This window comes from Vulpes vulpes, chromosome X (genome assembly GCF_048418805.1).
Source record: "Vulpes vulpes isolate BD-2025 chromosome X, VulVul3, whole genome shotgun sequence".
NCBI lineage: Eukaryota > Metazoa > Chordata > Mammalia > Carnivora > Canidae > Vulpes > Vulpes vulpes.
The window spans coordinates 44,745,679-44,768,533 of record NC_132796.1 but is presented as its reverse complement, the minus strand read 5'-3'; the positions used below and the strand labels follow the sequence as shown (position 1 = coordinate 44,768,533).

Genomic DNA, 22,855 nt, shown 5'->3' with positions numbered 1-22,855 from the left:
TATCATTTAAAGCTCTCGTTTCTTTGGATATGTTGTGTTTAGAAGACCTATCTAGTATAGAGAGAGAGCTAGATGGAAGTCACCAAGTATAAGTGTATTATTATCAAAGTATTTCTTCAGTTTGGTTATTAATTGGTTTAAATATTTGGCAGCTCCCACATTCGGGGCATATATATTGAGGATTGTTAAGTCCTCTTGTTGGATAGATCCCTTGAGTATGAGATAGTGTCCCTCTTCATCTCTCACTATAGTCTTCAGGGTAAATTTTAATTTATCTGATATAAGGATGGCTACCCCTGCTTTCTTTTGAGGACCATTTGAATGGTAAATGGTTCTCCAACCTTTTATTTTCAGGTCGTAGGTGTCCTTCTGTCTAAAATGAGTCTCTTGTAGACAGCAAATAGATGGGTCCTGCTTTTTTATCCAGTCTGAAACCCTGTGCCTTTGATGGGGTCATTAAGCCCGTTCACGTTCAGAGTTACTATTGATAAATATGAGTTTAGTGTCAACATATCTATTCAGTCCTTGTTTTTGTGGATTGTTCCACTGAGCTTCTTCTTAAAGGGGAATTTTAAGAGTCCCCCTTAAAATTTCTTGCAGAGCTGGTTTGGAGGTTACATATTCTTTCAGTTCCTGCCTGTCTTGGAAGCTCTTTATCTCTCCTTCCATTTTGAATGAAAGCCTTGCTGGATAAAGTATTCTTGGTTGCATGTTCTTTTCGTTTAGGATCCTGAATATATCCTGCCAGCCCTTTCTGGCCTGCCAGGTCTCTGTGGAGAGGTCTACTGTTACCCTAATATTCCTCCTCATAAAAGTCAGGGACTTTTTTTCTCTTGCTGCTTTAAGGATCTTCTCCTTGTCTTTGGAATTTGCAAGCTTCACTATTAAATGTCGAGGTGTTGAACGGTTTTTGTTGATTTTAGGGGGGGATCTCTCTATTTCCTGGATCTGAATGCCTGTTTCCCTTCCCAGATTAGGAAAGTTTTCAGCTAGGATTTGTTCAAATACATATTCTGGCCCTCTGTCCCTTTCGGCGCCCTCGGGAACCCCAATTAAACGTAGGTTTTTCTTCCTCAGGCTGTCATTTATTTTCCTTAATCTATCCTCATGGTCTTTTAATTGCCTGTCTCTTTTTTCCTCAGTTTCCCTCTTTGCCATCAACTTGTCTTCTATGTCACTCACTCGTTCTTCCACCTCGTCAAGCCTCGTCGTTAGGACTTCTAGCTTGGATTGCATCTGATTTAATTGATTTTTAATTTCTGCCTGATTGGATCTAAATTTGCAGTCATGAAGTCTCTTGAGTCCTTTATGGTTTTTTCTAGAGCCACCAGTAGCTGTAAAATAGTGCTTATGAATTGGCTTTCTGACATTGAATTGTAATCCATATTTTGTAACTCTGTGGGAGAGAGGGCTGTTTCTGATTCTTTCTTTTGAGGTGAGGTTTTCCTTCTAGTCATTTTGCTCAGTGCAGAGTGGCCAAAAACAAGTTGTATTGGGAAAAGGAGAAAAAGAGAAAAAGAAAAAAGAGAAAGAAGAAAAAAAAGGGGGAAAAAGAGAAGAAAAAGAAAGAAAAAGAAAGGAGAAAAAAAAAAGAAAAAAAAGGGTGGGGTGGGGTGGGGGAGGCAATCAGAAATCAAGAAGAAAGAAAGAAAAAAAAGCACAAAACAAAACAAACCAAAACAAAACAAAAAAACACGGGGGGAGTATCTTCCGATTCTGTATACTTTAAGTCCCTTGTCTTCCCTTGAAACTGGCCTGTCTCCTTGCTCTTCTGGGGGAGGGGCCTGCTGTGCTGATTCTCAGGTGTTAGCACTTGGGGGAGCTGCTGTGCCCCTGCCTGGTGCAGGGCTCAGTGGGGTTGTTCACCCCGTGAGGAAGCCACAGTGGCGGGGGCAGCTCTGGGACCCTGAAGTCAGCTCCCGCAGTAGCTCCGGGGCTCTCCGTCTGCAGGGCCTGGGGGCTCCCGGGCGGGGCCGCTGATCTGCTCAGCTAGGGGCAGGGGCGTCCTCGCTGTCCTGGGCCCTCCCGGCCTCTGCCTGTCCCGGGGGAGGCCGGATCCTGGGCTGTGTCCCGGCGCCCTGTGCTCTGGGGCCTGCGCTGTTGGATTCGGGCTCCCGCCCCGCAGCCCCCTCCGCGGAGCCGCCGCCCGAGCCCCTCCGAGCTGTTCCCGGAACCCCGCCGCCCCCTCCGCGCGGAGCTTCTTCCTCCGCCCGAGCCGCCACCGCTGAGCTGTTCCCGGAGCCCCGCAGCCCCCTCCGTGGAGCCGCCGCCCGAGCCCCTCCGAGCTGCTCCGGTCCCGCCGAGCGCTGCAGCCCTTAGGGAGCTCAGCGCACTCTCCCGGGGCGCAGTTCCTCTGTTACTGTCCCAGGGAGCCCGAGGGCATCCCCGCCTTTCTGGGGATTCTGCTCCCATTCCCCGGGAGGCCTTTCCGCGGGGAAGGGTGGTGCAGCTCCTGCTCCTCCGGGACGGGGCTCTCCTGTCCTGGGGACACTCGCCCCGGCCTCAGCCCGGCTCCTCGCGGGGCCCCTACCTCTCGGAGGCCTTTTGTTTCTTTATTTCTTTTTCCCCGTCTTCCTACCTTGATAGAAGCGCGAACTCTTCTCACTGTAGCGTTCCAGCTGGTCTCTCTTTAAATCTCAGGCCGAATTCGTAGATTTTCAGGATGATTGGATGGTTTTCTAGGTAATTTGTTGAGGACAGGTGACTTGGGGACCCTACTCTTCCGCCATCTTGCCCCTCTCTCTTGATGTGGAGCATTTTCTCATGTGCTTGATGGCCATATACATCTTGGATACTAGCCCTTTATCTGATACCTCATTTGCTAGTATCTTCTCCCATTCTGTGGGTTGTCTTTTAGTTTTGTTGACTGTATCCTTTGCTGTGCAAAAGCTTCTTATCTTGATGAAGTCCCAATAGTTCATTTTTGCTTGTGTTTCTCTTGCTGTCATGGATGTATCCTGCAAGAAGTAACTGTGGCCACGTTCAAAGACGGCGTTGCCTGTGTTCTCCTCTAGGGTTTTGATGGAATCTTGTCTCACATTTAGATATTTGATCCATTTTGAGTTTATCTTTGTATATGGTGAAGGAGCGTGGTCTAGTTTCATTCTTCTGCATGTGGATGTCCAATTTATTGGACAGCACCATTTATTGAAGAGACTGTCTTTCTTCCAATGGATAGCCTTTCCTCCTTTATCGAATATTAGTTGACCATAAAGTTGAGGGTCCACTTCTGGGATCTCTATTCTGTTCCATTGATCTATGTGTCTGTTTTTGTGCTAGTACCACACTGTCTTGATGACCACAGCTTTGTAGTACAACCTGAAATCTGGCATTGTGATGCCCCCAGCTATGGTTTTCTTTTTTAAAACTCCCCTGGCTATTCAGGGTCTTTTCTGATTCCACACAAATCTTAACATGATTTGTTCTAACTCTCTGAAGAAAGTCCATGGTATTTTGATAGGGATTGCATTAAACGTGTAAATTGCCCTGGGTAACATTGATATTTTCACAATATTAATTCTGCCAATCCATGAGCATGGAATATTTTTCCATCTCTTTGTGTCTTCCTCAAGTTCTTTCAGAAGTGTTCTATAGTTTTTAGGGCATAGATCCTTTACCTCTTTGGTTAGGTTTATTCCTAGGTATCTCATGCTTTTGGGTACGATTGTCAATGGGATTGACTCCTTAATTTCTCTTTCTTCAGTCTCATTGTTAGTGTATAGAAATGCCATTGATTTCTGGGCATTGATTTTGTATCCTGCCACACTGCCAAATTGCTGTATCAGTTCTTGCAATCTTGGGGTGGAGACTTTTGGGTTTTCTATGTAGAGTATCATGTCATCAGTGAAGAGGGAGAGTTTGACTTCTTCTTTGCCAATTTGAATGCCTTTAATGTCTTTTTGTTGTCTGATTGCTGAGGCTACGACTTCCAGTACTATGTTGAATAGCAGTGGTGAGAGTGGATATCCCTGTCTTGCTCCTGATCTTAGGGGAAAGGCTCCCAGTGCTTCCCCATTGAGAATGATATTTGCTGTGGGGCTTTTCGTAGATGGCTTTTAAGATGCTGAGGAATGTTGCCTCTATCCCTACATTCTGAAGAGTTTTGATCAGGAATGGATGCTGTATTTTGTCAAATGCTTTCTCTGCATCTATTGAGAGGATCATACGGTTCTTGTTTTTTCTCTTGCTGATATGATGAATCACATTAATTGTTTTTTGCGTGTTGAACCAGCCTTGCATCCCGGGGATAAATCCTACTTGGTCATGGTGAATAATCTTCTTAATGTACTGTTGTAGCCTATTGGCTAGTATCTTGTTGAGAATTTTTGCATCCATGTTCATCAGGGATATTGGTCTATAATTCTCCTTTTTGGTGGGGTCTTTGTCTGGTTTTGGAATTAAGGTGATGCTGGCCTCATAGAACGAATTTGAAAGTACTCCATCTCTTTCTTTTTATTTTATAAATTAATTTTTATTGGTGTTCAATTTACCAACATACAGAAAAACACCCAGTGTCATCCCGTCAAGTGTCCCCCTCAGGGCCCGTCACCCATCCCCCCCCCACCCTCCTCTTTCTATCTCTCCAAACAGCTTTAGTAGAATAGGTATGGTTTCTTCTTTAAACATTTGATAGAATGCCCCTGGGAAGCCATCTGGCCCTGGACTTTTGTGTCTTGGGGGGTTTTTGATGACTGCTTCATTTTCCTCCCGGGTTATTGGACTGTTCAGGTTTTGTATTTCTTCTTGTTCCAATTTTGTTAATTTGTGGTTTTTCAGAAATGCATCCATTTCTTCTAGATTGCCTAATTTATTGGCATATAGCTGCTCATAATTAGTTTTTAAGATCATTTGTACTTCCTTGGTATTTGTGGTGATCTCTCCTTTCTCATTCATGATTTTATTAATTTGAGTCTTCTCTCTTTTTTTTTAAATAAGGCTGGCTAATGGTTTATCTATCTTATTATTTCTTTCAAAGAACCAACTCCTGCTTTTGTTTATCTGTTCCACAGTTCTTCTGGTCTCTATTTTATTGGGTTCTTTTCGAATCTTTATTACCTCTCTTCTTCTGCTGGGTGTAGGATCTATTTGCTGTTTTTCTCCAGCTCCTTTAGGTGCAAGGTTAAGCTTCTGTATTGAGTTCTTTAGAGTTTTTGGATGGATGCTTGTATTGCGATGTATTTCCCCCTCAGGACTTCTTTGGCTGTATCTCAAAGATTTTGAATGGTTGAATCTTCATTCTCATTAGTTTCCATGAATCTTTTAAATTATTCTCTAATTTTCTGGTTCACCCTTTCATCTTTTAACAGGATGGTCCTTAACCTCCACGTGTTTGAAATCCTTCCAAACTTCTTGTGATTTAGTTCTAATTTCAAAGCATTATTGTCTGAAAATATGCAGGGGACACTCCCAATCTTTTGGTGTCAGTTAAGACCTGATTTGTGACCCAGTATGTGGTCTATTCTGGAGAAAGTTCCATGTGCACTTGGGAAGAATGTTTATTCAGTTTTGTTTGGTTGTACAGTTCTGTAGATATCTTTGAAATCCATATGGTCCAGTGTATCATTTAAAGCTGTTTCATTGGATATGTTGTGCTTAGAAGACCTCTCGATTGTAGCAAGTGCTACATTGAAGTCACCAAGTATAAGTGTATTATTATCTATGTCTTAACTTTGGTTATTGATTGATTGATATACTTGGCAGCTCCCACATTCGGGGCATACATATTCATGATTGTTAGGTCCTCTTGTTGGATATGGTGTCCCTCTTAATCTCTCACTACAGTCTTTGGGATCAACTTTAATTTGTCTGATATAAGAATGGCTACCCCTGCTTTCTTTTCAGGACCATTTGAATGGTAAATATTTCTCCAACCTTTTATTTTGAGGGAGTAGGTGTCCTTATGTCTAAAATTAGTCTCTTGCAGACAGCAAATATATGGGTTTTGCTTTTTTATCCAGTTAGAAAGCCTGCGCCTTTTGATGGGGTCATTAAGCACGTTCATGTTCAGAGTTACTATTGAAAGATATGAATTTAGTGTCATCATGATACCTACTTAGTCCATCTTTTTGTGGATTGTTCCCTTGGACTTCCTCTTTCTATTACAGAATCCCCCTTAGTATTTCTTGCAGAGCTGGCTTGGTGGTCACATATTCATTCAGTTTCTGCCTATCTTGGAAGCTCTTTATCTCCTCCTCTGTTCTGAATGAGAGCCTTGATGGATAAAGTATCTTGGCTGCGGGTTATTCTCATTTAGGACCATGAATTTATCCTTCCAGCCCTTTCTGGCCTTCCAGGTCTGTGGAGAGGTCTGCTATTAATCTAATATTTCTCCCCATGAAAGTTAGAGATTTCTTGTCTTTTGCTGCTTTAAGGATTTTGTCTTTATCTTTGGAATTTGCAATTTTCACTTTTAAATGTCAAGGTGTTGAGCGGTTTTTATTGATTTTTTTTTGTGGGGGGGGGGATCTCTCTATCTCCTGGATCTGAATGCCTGTTTCCCTTCCCAAGTTAGGGAAGTTCTCAGCTATGATTTGTCCAAATACATATTCAGTCCTCTGTCCCTTTCGGCACCCTCGGGAACCCCAATAAAATGTAGATTTTTCCTTCTGAGACTGTCATTTATTTCCTTTAACCTATCCTCATGATCTTTTGTTTTTCTCTTTTTTCCTCAGTTTCCCTCCTTACCATCAACCTGTCTTCTATGTCACTCACTTGTTCTTCTACCTCATTAACCCTCATCGTTAGGACCTCCAGTTTGGATTGAATCTCATTTATTTGATTTTTAATTTCTTCCTGATTAGATCTAAATTCTGCAGTCATGACGTCTCTTGAATCCTTTATGCTTTTTTCTAGAGCCACCAGTAGTGCTATAATTGTGCTTCTGAATTGGCTTTCTGACATTGAATTGTAATCCACATTTTGTAACTCTGTGGGAGAAAGGACTGTTTCTGATTCTTTCTTGTTAGGTGAATTTTTCCTTCTAGTCATTTTGCTCAGTGCAGAGTCGCCAAAAACAAGTTGTAATTGATAGAAGCACAAACTCTTTTCACTGTAGCATTCCAGCTGTTCTCTCTTTAAATCTCAGACCGAATTCGTAGGTTTTCAGGATGATTTGAAAGTTATCTAGGTAATTTGGTGGGGACATGTGCTCAAAATGGATTTAAAAAGAAAACCCCAAGATCTATTTATATGCTGCCTAAAAATGACTCATTTTAGACATAAAGATGCATTAAGATTGAAAGTTAGAGCATGGAGAACCATCTATCATGTTGATTGATGTCAAAAGAAGCCTGGAGTAGAAGAATCACCTGTGTTACTCAGTTTGTTGAGTGTCTGACTTGTGATTTCCGCTCAGATCATGATCTCCTTGTCCGTGAGATTGAGCTCTGTATCGTTCTATGGGCTACGTGGGGAATCTGCTTTGAGAATTCTCTCCCTCTGCCCTTCTCCTCACTTATGCACACATGAGTGCACAATCTCTCTAAAATGAATTGTGGGCAGCCTGGGTGGCTCAGCAGTTTAGCGCCACCTTCAGCTCAGGGCCTGATCCTGGGGACCCAGGATTGAGTCCCATGTCAGGCTCCTTGCATAGAGCCTGCTTCTCCCTCTGTCTGTGTCTCTGCCTCTCTCTCTCTCTCTCTCTCTCTGTCTCTCATGAATAAATAAATAAAATCTTTGAAAAAAATTAAAGTTTTTAAAAAAGATATTTTTAAATAAAAAAAGTTGAAGTAGCCATACCTATATCAGACAAATTAGATTTTAAACCAAAAGCTGTAAATAGAGATGACGAGGTGAAAAAGGACATTATATAATAATAAAGGAGTCTGTCCAATAGGTTATTTAACAGTTGCAAATACTCATGCATCCAGCTTGAACCACCCAAACATATAAATGAATAATAACAAACATAGAGAATCTTATTGATAACAATACAATAAGAGTAGGAGTCTTTAACACCTCATTTATAGCAATGGAAATATCATCTAAGCAAGAAATCAATAGGAACCAATGGCTTTGAACAACACACTGGACTAGATAAATATAACAGATATATTCAGAACATTTTATCCTATAGCAGCAGAATACATATTATTTTTATTTTTTAAACATTTATTTACTTATTTATTTATTCATAGAGACACACACACACACAGAGATGCAGAGACACAGGTAGAGGGAGAAGCAGGCTCCATGCAGGTAGCCCAACATGGGACTTGATCCCAGGTCCCCAGGATCATGCCCTGGACCAACGTCAGCACTAAACCGCTGAGCCACCCAGGCTGCCCTTATTTTTTTTTTAAAGTCGGCTCCATGCCTAGCATGGAACTTCAACTGTGCTTGAACTCATGACCCTGAGATTAAGACCTGAGCTGAGATCAAGAGCCGGATGTTTAATTAACTGAGCCACCCAGGCCCTTCAACATTCTTTTCAAGTGCACATGGAAAATTCTCCAAAATAGATCACATACTGGGTCATAAATCAGGCCTCAAGAACTACTAAATGATTCTGATCATATCATGCATATTGTCAGGTGACAACACTATGAAATTTGAAGGTAACCACAAGAAAAATTTGGAAAGACCACAAATACATGTAGGTGAAAGAACATCTGACTAAGGAATGAATGGGTTAACCAGAAAAGTAAAGAATACATTAAAGTATATGAAGAGAGAGGAGTTACGATGGCAAAGGAGTAGGGAACACTAAGTTTATCTGGTCCCTGGAATTCAGCTAGATATCAAACCATTCTAAACACCTCCAAAATCAATCAGAGATCTGAGAAAAGAAATGCTGCAATTCCACAAATAGAAAAGTGACCACATTTTGGAACTTAGGAGGTGCAGAGCCTTGAATCCAGGACGATATATCAGAGGAAATGGTAGTGGGGCAAGAGCTGACTTAAGGAGGCTACTGTAAATTATTATGAGCAGTAGAGCACAAAATCTGAACTTTTATAAGCCTGGTACAGTGGGGGGCACATCCCTGGCCTTAAGGTGCTCAGGTGGTGAAGTAGAGCAGAATCCCAGGTGGGATAGCATGGTCTCAAGATCCCTGGGGTCACAAGAAGAATGGGGGTGCCTATGTATAGCAGAGTTTCCAAGCATCAGAGTGGAAAAGCCAGCTGAAAACAGTGAGTCTACGCTCTGGCTTTTTGCTTGGTGATGCCATATATTGTGAACTATTACATAGTCACACCGCCACTCTCCTGGCAGGGGCCCAGCAGAAGGCCGAAGCATGGTGAGAGCTCTCCCTCCTCTGGGAGGAACAGTGCAGGTCTATACCCCAGGTGTCCATAAAATTTGGAGACTTAAAATTCAACTGTATGCCTGAGGTGAAAATGCCTGGTCAATGCTGGGTGAACACAGAGTTTGGACAGAAACCAACGAGACTGAAGTAATTGAATGCTTTTCTGCATGGGCTTACTGAAGAGTGGGAGGTAAGAGTGGGAGGAATTTTCAGCTCTGGAGCTAGAAAGTAGGGCATGGCTATTTTCATTCCCTCCATTAATGGTGAAAGTATTGAAGGGGGGGAGAGCTAAACAGTACCACAGTGGAATCCAGAGCCACTTACACTGAGCTCTGCCCCCTGGCAAGGAAGTTGGATTTCCATCAGGGCAACAACACCTGAGAATCAGCAGAATAGGCCCCTCCCCTGGAAGGCCAGCAGGAACAACTGGATAGCACCAAGTTTACCAATCATAGCAAACTGTAAAAATTCAGTTCTTGGAAAACAGTATATAACATTTGTAGTGTTTTTATTTTAATTCTTTAATCTTTCAGTTTTATATTTTTGCAGCTATGTTATTTTTTTCAATTCTTTTAAAATTTTTATTATATATATGTTATTTATATATTATTTTTGGTTTCTGTTCATTGTATTTTATTTTATTTTCATATATATATGAGTTTTTTTTTTCCTATTTTGGGATCTAATTTCTTATAAGAAGGAAACCAAAATACAACTAGGATCTATTTCTTATTTTTCCTGTTTTACTTCTGGTATGATTTTTTCATATTTATTTTGTTTTTGTTTTATTCTAGTTTGTTTTGTTAATTATTTTCTGTTGCTGTTGGTATTGTTGTCTTTTATCTATCTTCTTTTCTACAGATAATAACGAGATGGAGAAATTCATCACAAAAGAGAGAACAGGAGGTAGTACTGCCAGGGATTTAATCAATATGGATATAAGTAAGACGTCTGAACTAGTATTTAAAAAAAATGATTATAAAGATACTAGCTGGGATTGTAAAAAGCATAGAAGACAGTAGAGGAATCACTTACTGTAGAAAATAATAACTAAATGAAATCAGGCCAAAATTTAAAATGCTATTGCTGAGATGCAGTCATAAATGGAGGTTCTAAAAATGAGAATAAATGAGGTAAAAGAGAGTGATATAGAAGACAAAATGATGGAAAATAAAGGTGGACAGATTACAGAAAGAGAAACACTGGATTACAAAGGGAGACTTCAAGAAGTCAGGGATTTCATACAGTGAAATAATATCCAGATAACAGGGGTCCCAGAAGATAAAGAAGAGGCAGAAGTTTTATTTGAATTTATTGCAGCTGAGAATTTCCCTATATAGGGAAGGAAATAGGCATTCAAGTCCAGGAGGCACAGAGAAACCCCTCCTCAAATTCAATAAACATAGGTTGACACCTCAACATATAATAATGAAGCTTGTATATTTCAGTGATAAAGAGAAAATCATGGAAGCAGATTGGAACAAGAGTTTCTAAACCTAAATGGGTAGAAACATAATGATTGCAGATGATCTGTCCACATACACTTGGCAGGCTAGAAAGCACTGGCATGATATATTTAATGTGGTAAATGGGAAGAATATGCAAACTATCCAGCAAAGCTGTCATTCCGAATAGAAGGAAATATAAAGAGTTTCCAGAACAAACAAAAACTAAAGGAATTAATCAACACTAAACGAACCCCACAAGAAATATTAAAGGGCATCCTTTGAGCAGAGAGAGATCCCCAAAGAACCAAAGACCAGAAAGGAAGAGAGACAATCTGAAGAAACAGCAATTTTACGGGTAGGTAATACAATGGCACTAAATTCATAACTTTCAATAATTACCCTGAATGTAAATATACTCAATGCTCCAAACAAAAGACATAGAATATCAGAATAGATTAAAAAATATCAGAATGGTATTAAAACATTATCAGAATGGATTAAAACACAAGACCATCAACATGATATCTACAAGAGACCAATTATAGAACCAACAAAACCTCCATATTGAAAGTGAGGTGGTAGAGAACAATTTATCATGTTAATGGACAAGAAATAAAGCTGGAGTAGCTATCCTTACATCAGACAAACTGGATTTTAAACCAAAGACTAATAAGAGATGATAAAAGGCACTATAACATAATAAAAATATCTATCCAACAAGAAGATCTAACAATTGAAAATGTTTATGCTCATAATTTGGGAGCAGCAAAATATATAAAGCAATAACAAACCTAAAGATACTCATTATAATAATAAAATAATACTAAGGGACTTTAACACCCCACTCACAGTAATGTACAGATCATCTAAGCAGAAGATCAACAAGGAAACAAGGGCCTTGAATGACATACTGGACCAGATGGACTTAATAGATATATTCAGAGCATTTAATCATAAAGCAAGAGAATACACATTCTTTTCCAGAGCACGTGGAACAGTCTTCAAAATAGATCACATACTGTGTCACAAATCAGGTCTCAACCAGCACAAAAAGATTGGTCATGCATATTTTCGGAACACAATGTTTTATTTTTTTAAAACTTTATTTATTTATAATAGTCACACACACACACACACAGAGGCAGAGACAACATAGGCAGAGGGAGAAGCAGGCTCCATGCACCGGGAGCCCAACGTGGGATTCAATCCCGGGTCTTCAGGATCGCGCCCTGGGCCAAAGGCAGGCGCTAAACCACTGCGCCACCCAGGGATCCCAGAACACAATGTTTTAAAACTTGAACTCAATCACAAGAAAAAAATTTGGAAACACCACAAATACATGGAAGTTAAAACACATCCAATTAAACAATGAATGGGTCAACCAGGAAATTAAGGAATTGAAAAAATACATGGAAGCAAATGAAAATGGAAACATGTTATTTCAGAAACTTTGGGATGGAGCAAAGGCAGTCCTAAGAGAGAAGTATACAGTAATATAGGCTTTTCTCAAAAAAACACTCACAAGTGTACTCCTTAATCCCCATCACCTATTTAACCCAACCTCCCCTCTGGTTACCATCAGTTTCCTCTCTATAATTAAGAGTCTGTTTCTTGGCTTGCCTCTTTCTTTTTCCCTTATGATCATTTCTTTGTGTTTTTTTTTTCCTTAAATTTCACATATAAGTGTAATCATATGGTATTTGTCTTTCTCTGACTGACTTATTTTGCTTAGTGTACTTTCAAGCTCTATCCATGCCATTGCAAATGTCAAGATTTCATTATTTTTATGCCTGAATAATATTTCATTGTATATATGTGTACTACTTCTTCTTTATTTTTGGTTAATGGACATTTTGGGGGAAAGAAAGAATATCTGCATGTAAAAATGCTGAGTAGATGTATACTAATTTTTATTTTGAAACGGTTTTTCTTAAGATGTAATTTACTGTCATAAATTCATACATTCAAATATAAAAAAAAATAAAATAGCTCTTATTTAGAGATTGAAAGCAGGAAGGCAAGGCTAGAAATAAAATGAAAGAAGAAAATACCCCAGACAGTACAACAGGTGGAAAACAGAGGAAAGTATTTTTATGGTAGTAAAATAAAGCTTAGTCCCCTAAGCAGAAAGAGGAAAGCTGCTCTTGTACACAGATCCTTCTAGTTTGCTCTAGGTTTAAACTAATCATTTTCATGTGTGGGCACACAAATATACACACACACACACACACACTCATAGCTTAAGTCAATAAGTCAGTTAGCTTTCTGAAACCCCAATTCTTCTCCAATGAGGAATCACGTGTTTACGTATTAGAGGATGGAGAAGTAGTTGGAGTTGAGAATTATTAAAAGTAGAGCTAACCTAAACCTAGAGGGATTTCAAATTTTACATCACTACCATATCAATAGCATCCAGAAATATAGTACTATGAGACAAAAGAATTCATCAATTTGTACAAACTAATGAAATAGGCAAGCCTAAAGGCTTAGGAGAAAGTATCAAGCATGGCAGCAGCTGCATTCAGATAAAATAATGTTAGACATGTATATATGTATTTTGTATGTGTGTATGTGCATATATTGATTAGTACCTAGCATGATAATATGGAAAAAATTATTACCTAGCACAAAACTATGAAACATATAAAATATAATATGGTGAAACACTTTTTCTTTCTCAAAGCATCTAAGGTTGTTTTGGGGTGTTGTGTTACTATATATTAGAAATACATGTATAACACACTGTAGTGGGCTGAATGGCGTTCCCCCAAAATATATGTCCACATCCTAATCTCCAGAACCCATGAATATTATTTTATTTGGAAATAGTCTTTGTAGATATAATTAAGGATCTTGAGGAGATTATCTTGGATTAATTGGGTGGGCCCTAAATTCAATGACAACTGTCCTTAAACAGGTACACAGAGCAGAGACACACAGAGAGACACAGAGGAGAAAGTTATGTGAAGATGAAGATAGACACTGGAGTGCTGAGTCTACAAGCCAAGGAACACCTGCATTCACCAGGAGGTGGAAGTGGCAAGAAACATATTCTCTCTTAGGACCTTGGAAGGGATCATGGCAATGACACAATTTTGGACTTCTGGACTCTAGAACTATGAGAGAATACATTTATCCTGTTTTAAGCCACCAATTGGTGGTAATTTGTTGCAGTAACTCTAGGAAACCAATATGCCACATCAAACCTAGATTATAGGCATTTATTTTTATCTGCACTAATCTCCTAAAAGTAAGTAAATAATATGCATAATAAGGATGTATCAGAAATTGTGTAAGGGGCACATAAATAATTGAAGTTTCAAAGACAAAAATTATCACTCTAAATACAAGAGGTATTTACATAAAGTTGTTGATGACTAGAGAACAAGTAATAAGCAGAGCCACATGAGTAACTGGTATAGATAATTTAGCATTCTGGGAACTCAAGTTCAAGTAGTTATCAGTGTAAGTTTTATGGAAGATATGGAATTGAAATTTGGGCCCTGAGAAAAGTTGGGATTTGGTAAATTAGACAGGCTGATTGAAGGACGTTCCAGGCAGAAAGAATGGTGTGGGAAAAGGTGTCACTGAGAATCTTTTAGAAATATATGACTTTAGAACTTAAACCTGAGCAAAATGGGACTTCCACATCTAATGCAGAGTGTTTGCCTGTTAAATAAAAACAATCCTTGTTCTGGGTGTGCCCAAGGTCACAGTTTTCTTATGTAAAATGGGAATATTAATAATACCTATCTGTGATGATTAATTTTGTGTCAATTTGGGTGGATCACAGTCCTCAGATATTTGGTCAAACATTATTCTGAATGTTTCTGTGAAGATGTTTTTTAGGTGAAATTAACATTTTTAAAAAGATTTTATTTATTTATGTGACAGAGAGATAGAGATAGATAGAGATAGAGATAGATAGAGATAGAGATTAGAGAGAGAGAGAGAGAGAGAGAGATGAGAGAGAGAGAGAGAGAGAGAGAACCAGTACACAAGCAGAAGGAGGGGCAGAGGGAGAGGGACAGCAGGGAGCCCAATGCAGAGCTCTATCCCAGGACCCTGGGATTATGACCTGAACCAAAGCCAGGTGCTTAGCTGATTGAGACACCCAGGTGCTCCTGAAATTAACATTTAAATCACTGGACTTTGAGTAAAGCCAAATACCCTCCATAATGTGGGTTGGCCTCATTAAGTCATTTGAAGGCCTTAAAAAAATAAAGACTGAACTCCTACAAGCAGGAAAGAACTCTTCCAGATGACTGCCATTAGAACTGCAACTCTTCCCTGGCTCTCCAATCTGTCAGCCTACCCCCTATTAAATTTTGGATTCATCAGAATTCTACAGTCATGTGATCAAATTCCTTAACATCTCTTTCTCTCTCAATAGCTATGTAGATTGATAGATATAGATATATTTTTATTTTATATATAAAGATATATATGATTACTATATTGTTATTTATATCTATAGAGATATAGATTATATATGTGTGTATATATATATATATACATACATACATACATATAGAGAGACACAGATTGAGACATTACACATTCTGTTGGTTCTGTTTCTTTGGAGAACTCTAATACAGTATCCAATAGACTTATTATGAAGATTAAATAAGACAATGTATTTAATCTTCAGAGTGCCTGAAATAGGAACAGTGTCAGGCAAATGGTTACTATTGTCTACCAAAGTGTCTAACTTGCCCCTACAGCATTGATTCCAGAGGCTAGATTTCTTTTAGGCCAGATCTATTCTGTATTCAGACCTGAAACCTCGTTTTCAGGAACTTCTTAGAAACCTTCCTTCCTTCTTTCATCCCTTTTCAGTTTCCAACACATTGCTAGGGAAAAAAAATTAGCTGTAGCTCATTAATGATTACCAGGTACTCAACATTATTATGGCTCAATATTTCTATCTCATTTTCCTGATAACTGACCTCTTTAAAGACATGCATTGAGCCACCTTCTGAATTAAGTTGGACTTCCAAGTTGTTTATGAGTTGATCCAGATCTGGAAAAAAGACAAGGGAAACACAATTTTAGAATAAGATCTAATCTATATGCATATAGTATGCCATTTACCTTTGGTTATACCTGTTTGCATTCTATGAACATCATCTTTCAAGACTTACTAGATTTTGAGAAGTTGGTGTTTGGACAACATTCTAATTTGTATATTCTACTCATCAAGATGGTCCTGGCTTGTCCACAACAATGTTAACTGCTCCCCACAAATCCTATATATATGAGAATCTACTTCTTCCAACCTCTTCAACCAGCCCTACCTGCAAAGGATCCTGTATGGATATTTACCCTAATGAGCTTTTTAACACATTATCACCAAACCTCTCTAAGGAAGTATTTTCTGTCTATCTCTCTTAAACAAGCTAGGTGGGGTTAATATAAGCAGTCTTCTATTTGCCTGTTCATTTGTCTTTCTATAAATAGAGAAACTTGGTGGCCCTATTATGCTGCCCTACACCATCATAATCATTCCTACCAGGAGCATCTACCAGCACTTGTACAACCAGATTTCCTTTGATCTATCTACAGTTAATCTCACTAAAGAGGAAAACATAGCACCAGGAAGATAAATCCACAATTTTTTATAATTTAGTTGGTCAAATTTTGGATTAGTTTAAGTATCTACAAATCAATTACAATTAGTTTCCTCATTTATGACCTGATTGTATTTCAAAAGATAGTCCATCAATCAGTTAATTGCTTTTAATGTCAAATACATTTACCCATAAAAGTATTCATTTTATAGGTCACTTCACAATAGCCATTTAGTACCTAATGTAGTTAAAATACAACAAATACACAATGAGCAAAGATACAAAAGTATAATACAGACACACAAAAAAGCAAAAAAATATAAAAATTATTTATTTATTTATTGAATGTCAGGAATTGAAACCAGTCTTAATTTGATGGCGATAACACACAAAGAATCTTCTATTGGGATAATGAGGAAAATTCTGATTCACTATTAAAGAGTTTGGAGAATTTTGACATGTTAAAATAGCTCCAATTTAGCTAAGAATGTAATATGCTAAGTAAAATAAGTCAATCAGAGAAAGAAAAATACCATATGATTTCACTTATATATGGAATTTGAGAAACAAAACAGATGAACATATGGGAGGAGGATAAAGAGAGGGAAACAAACCATAAGAGACTCTTAATTAGAGAACAAAATGAGGGCTGATGGAGGGCAGGGGGTGGGAGATGGGCTAGATGGGTAATGGGCGTAGAGGAGGGCATTTGTTATGATGAACACTGGATGTTGTATGTAAGTGATGAACCACTGAGTTCTACTCCTGAACTAATACTGTATTGTATGCTAACTATAATTTACATAATCATTTGTAAAATAAAATTTAAAAAATAGCTCCAATTTTATCTCAAAACACATGAATTTTCTTTTCTTTGATCCAAGTGTGTGAATAGAACTGCCCACATATATATCCATCATTTATCAAATATTTACTGCATAATTACTATGTGTCAGAGGTTATGCTAGGGACATTTTTATCAGTTTGGGATCTGAATTAACCAGACATAGAGTCAGCAAGTATTGCAGAGAGCACTGACCTGAGAGTTAGATACCCAGAGATTATATCTATGATATTTGTCAAGGCATTTTTCTGTAAGCCACAACTTTTCCATCTAGAATTAAAAGATTTCAAACTGTTTTCTGTAGAGTCCTAAGGCTTCTGTGAAGCCTCTTGGGGGGTGAGGTCAGGGTTAACAGAGGAAGAAGTATATTAGGGAATAAGCATGGAAGTCAGGCACAGAAAAATCCAATTTCCATTAGCCTAAGTTCTTTGCAAGCAGAGATTTTCATCTTTGATATATGTTCTACTGATGTATTTCAAGGGCTTAGAACAGTACTTTGCACATGGTAGGTGTTCAAACACATCTGGAGGTTTTTGATGAGTGACAGAAAAGGAGAATGAAGAAACATGTCTTCTCAAGTACAGGAATTGGACAAAGGTGAGAAAGAATGAAAGAAAATTAGAAGAATTGCCCTCCTCAGTGCCCGTCACCCATTCACTTGAGGGGATGAGCACTGGGTGTTATTCTGTAAGTTGGCAAAGTGAACACCAATAAAAAATAAATTTATTATAAAAAAAAAGAAAAAGAAAATTAGAAGAATTGTGTATAAGAGATGCTTGAGGTGTAATTACCTAGGAAATATGAGGTGCCAGAGAAGGCAGCATTTTCTGATTTCAAGAAGGGAAAAAGGAGGTGTGATGGTAGAAAAGAATGTTAGTTCAGATGACTGACTGTCATACAGTCCACGGGGGGGGGGGGGCACCGCCATGAAGCTCTGAGGGTTTGTTTGGTTGCTGTCAGAAACATTTGTAGGAGAGAATGGAGTAAATTTGGTTCTTCCTGTCCATTCACATATCCTTTTACCAGACCTCATCATTTTTAGCCAGACCGACTTAAAAAAGCCATTTCCTATCTGGTCTTCTTCAATTTCTATGGCTTATAAGGCTGAGGAAGTAAAATGGCTTTGACAAGATATTGAGTCCCTATAAGTCTAAGATTTTTCACCTCTCAGGGGTGCAGTGGTGGTGGAGTACCAATTTAATAGGGTTAATATGAGGATTCCATGAACTAGTACATGGAAATATACTTAAAATAATTCTTGTCATATAAAAAGTTCTCAATATAATTAGCTATTATTATCATCATTATCATTATTATAGTTGATGGCCAGAATCTTTAGCTTAGGCATTAAGCAAGTCTTTCCTACTCAATGTGCTCATAAACCTTTCCACATTTTATGTTTATAATCTCAATTTTTAACACCACCATCAACCTAGTCTCATTCTAAAAACCTCAGAGTCAGCCACCTTTGACTTCACTCTCATCATCTCCAGCCAACTGGCTATCAGTTGCAATTAATTCTACAGCAGAATTATCTTTTAAAGTAGTCCTTCATCATCTTCTAGTCACTTGTCTTTCTAGTCCATATTCCACATTGCTAAGTATGGTTAAAAGGTGTGGACTCTAGAGTGAGTGCCTGGCTCTATAACTTCCTCTTTTTTTAAATATTTTATTTATTTATTTATTTTAGAGAAAGGCAAGAATGGCAAAGGGAGATCGAGAGAGAGAATCTCAAGCAGCCTCCCGATGAGTGTGGTGGCCAAAGTGGAGCACAGTCCCAAAACCCTAGACCATCTCCCGAGCTGAAATCAAGAGTCAAGAGTGTGATGCTTAACAGACTGAGCCACCCAGGTCTGCCCCACACCCCGCTCTGTAACTTCTTAACAACGCAACCTTGGACAAGTTTTTTCCACCTTCCTGTGTCTATTTCCATATCTGTAAAATGGGAATAATAGTACCAGTTTATACAGTTGTCATAAGGATTTATCAAATCAATATGTATTCAAGTATTTACAACATTTCCTGGCACAAAGAGACATTGTCTATCTGTTTCCCTGACCATCATGTAAGCTTCTCAAAAGTTAACTAGTAACTATTACATACCTTCCTTTGTAGCTTTTAGCAGAGTATCTCCTCTGCTAATTAATATGCTATTAGTGTCCGATGTGCTAATTAATGTTCAATGAATGGATGATAATGGGAATAAAGAAGGTTATTTAACAGCAAATATAATATTGTAATATTAAATAATGCTAATATTATTTAACAGCAATAATCAAAGAGTATGGATAATACATCTGGCCCCACCCCTACCACCAATATTTTAGTCAAATAACGTAAGGGAGATAGCTGACAATTAGGAATGTCTCAGCCGTTTCTCCTTAGTATCCTCTCACTTGAAGAACAGCCAAATTGGAATAGCCATTAAATGACTCTAAGATAACTCTGAACAACATTCTAAATGTTGGGGAGAGTACATATAGGGAAAGCTATCCAAAAAGTATGTAACTACTTTCTTTAAAAAATGTTTTAATATTTAGTCAGCCAAAATTTAAAACTGAAGGAAATTTGGGCCTAAAGAATAGTCTCAAAGAAAGCTCAGTTTTCTATTTAAAAAAAAAAGAGGAATTTTTAAGCCTTTTGCTTTTCTCTAGATTTGGAGCTGCTACTCTGTCTGAGACCAGAAAGCTGCACAGAAGCTATGAAGAAAGTGGTGAGGACAAGTGCAAAAGGATGTAAGGTATGTCCTGGGTCATGGAGATATGAATTAAACAGTCAGGAGGGTTTCAGAAATGCAGAACATCTACTTTAGATAATAACTGTCTTTCTGCCTGGAAGCTGGACTCTTTGGTCCTTCTCCTGATGTAGTACTGGAGGAGGACATAGAGGAGGAGATAAGGAGGATTGAGCCTCATCCACAGCAGGTCAATGTCTCATATATGCAGAACATCAAAACCATATTCCAGGGACTATGATCATAGAAATTTGACATGATTATTTTACCTTTGTCATAGTCCCAGGATTACTTTGTTTTCAAAGTGGCATTTTCCACAGCAATCTGTTTTGTTAAAGTGAACAGTTCCTTTAACTTATATGAGTAGAGGAGAGGTGGGCAAGATGGCAGAGGAGGAGGGGTCCTCAACTCACCTGGGCCCACCAACTTACATAGATAATTTACAAATCATCTTGAACACCTACGAATTCGACCTGAGATATATTTATTATTTTTATTAGAGATCAATTTGCCAACATATAGCATAAGAACCAGAGCTCATCCTGTCAAATGCCCCCTCAGTACCTGTAACCCAGTCACTCCAACCCCCCACCCACCTCCCTATCCACCACCATTTGTTCATTTCCAAGAGTTAGGTATCTCTCATTTTCTGTCACCCTCACTGATATTTCCCACTCATTTTCTCTTCTTTCCCCTTTATTCCCTTTAACTTTATTCCCTTGGATACTAGCGCATTATCAGATTTTTCCCCTATTCCCCCTTTTCCCTTGTTATATTCCCCAAACGAATGAGACCATATAATGTTTGTACTTCTCCAACTGATTTACTTCACTCAATAATACCCTCCAGTTCCATCCACGTTGAAGCAAAAGGTGGGTATCTGTCATTTCTAATGGCTGAGTAATATTCCATTGTATACATATAAACTACATCTTCTTTATCCATTCATCTTTTGATGGACACTGAGGCTCCTTCCACAGTTTGGCTATTGTGGACATTGCTGCTATAAACATAGGGGTGCAGGTGTTCTGGTGTTTCACTGCATCTGTATCTTTGGGGTAAATCACCAGCAGTGCAATTGCTGGGTTGTAGGGCAGATCATTTTTAACTCTTTGAGGAACCTCCACACAGTTTTCAGGAGTGGATACACCAGTTCATATTTCCACAAACAGTGCAAGAGGGTCCCCTTTCTCCACATCCTATCCAACATTTGTTATTTCCTGTCTTGTTAATTTTCCCCCTTCTCACTGGTGTGAGGTGGTATCTCATTGTGGTTTTGATTTGTATTTCCCTGATGACCAGTGATGTGGAGCATTTCCCACGTGCTTGTTGGCCATGTTTATGTCTTTCCCTGTGAAATTTCTGTTCTTGCTTTTTGCCCATTTCATGATTTGATTGTTTGTTTCTTTGCTGTTGAGTTTAAAAAGTTCTTTATAGATCTTGGATACTAACCCTTTATCAGATATGTCACTTTGCAAATATCTTCTCCCATTCTGTAGGTTGTCTTTTAGTTTTGTTGACTGTTTCTTTTGCTGTGCAGAAGCTTTTTAACTTGAATAAGCCCCAATAGTTCATTTTTGCTTTTCTTTCCCTTGCCTTCATAGATGTATCTCACAAGAAGTTGCTGTGGCCAAGCTCAAAATGGGTGTTGCCTGTGCTCTCCTCTAGGAATGTGATGAATACTTTTTTAAAAAATATTTTATTTATGAGAGAGAGAGAGAGAGAGAGAGAGAGAGGCAGAGAGAGAAGCAGGCTTCATGGAGGGAGCCTGATGCGGGACTCATTCCCAGGACTCCAGAATCACGCCCTGAGCCAAAAACAGGTGCTAAACCACTGAGCCACCCAGGGATCCCCGAATGTGATGAATTCTTGTCTCACATTTAGATCTGCCATCCATTTTGAGTTTACCTTTGTGTGTGGTATAAGAGAATGGTATAGTTTCATTCTTCTGTACATGGCTGTCCAATTTCCCCAGCATCATTTATTGAAGAGACTGTCCTTTCCCCAGTGGATAGTCTTTCTTGCTTTGTTGAATATTACTTGACCATAGAGTTGAGGGCCCATTTCTGGGTTCTCTATTCTGTTCCATTGGTTTATGTGTCTGTTTTTATAGCAGTACCACAGTGTCTTGATGATCACAGATCTATAGTACAACTTGAAATCCAGCATTGTGATGCCCGCCCCCCCGCCCCGGCTCTGGTTTTCCTTTTCAATATTCCCCCGGGGTTTCAGGGTCTTTTCTGATTTCACACAAACCTTAAGATGATTTGTTCCAACTCTCTGAAGAAAGTCCATGGTATCTTGATAGGTATTGCATTAAATGTGTAAATTGCCCTGTGTAGCATTGACATTTTCACAGTATTAATTCTTCCAATCCATGAGCATGGAATATTTTTCCATCTCTTTGTGTCTTCCTCCATTTCTTTCAGAAGTGTTCTGTAGTTTTTAGGGTATAGATCCCTTATTCCTAGGTATCTTATCCTTTTGGGTGTAATTGTAAATGGTATTGACTCCTTAATTTCTCTTTATTCAGTTTCATTATTAGTGTATAGATGTACCACTGATTTCTGGCATTGATTTTGTATCCTGCCACAGTGCCGAATTGCTGCATGAGTTCTAGCAATCTTGGGGTGCAGTTTTTGGGTTTCCTACGTACAGTATCATGTCATCTGCAAAGAAGAAGAGTTTAACTTCTTCATTGCCAATTTGAATGCCTTTTATTTTTGTTGTTGTTGTTGTTGTTTGATTGTTGAGGCTAGGACTTCTAGTATTGTGTTGGATAACAGTGGTGGGAGTGGACATCCAAGTCATGTTCCTGATCTTAGGGGAAAAGCTGTCAGTTTTTCCCCATTGAGAATGATATTTGCTGTGGGCTTTTTGTAGATGGCTTTTAAGATGCTGAGGAATGTTCCCTCTATCCCTACACTCTGAGGAGATGTGATCAGGAATGGATGCCGTATTTTGTCAAATAATTTCCCTGCATCTATTGAAAGAATCATGTGGTTGGGTTTT

At 38.7% G+C, this 22,855-nt stretch overlaps 1 protein-coding gene across 3 annotated transcripts in view; it reads right to left on the bottom strand.

Moving 5' to 3' along the window:
• Nucleotides 1-22,855, bottom strand: part of KLF8 (KLF transcription factor 8) — a 322,445-nt gene that overhangs the window by 51,643 nt on the left and 247,947 nt on the right. For all 3 annotated transcript variants that reach the window (XM_072743576.1, XM_025988400.2, XM_072743577.1), the window contains one exon: nucleotides 15,645-15,718. In XM_072743576.1, the coding sequence (XP_072599677.1) occupies nucleotides 15,645-15,662 (18 nt within the window). In that variant the 5' untranslated portion in view covers nucleotides 15,663-15,718. The remainder of the gene's footprint in view (nucleotides 1-15,644; nucleotides 15,719-22,855) is intronic.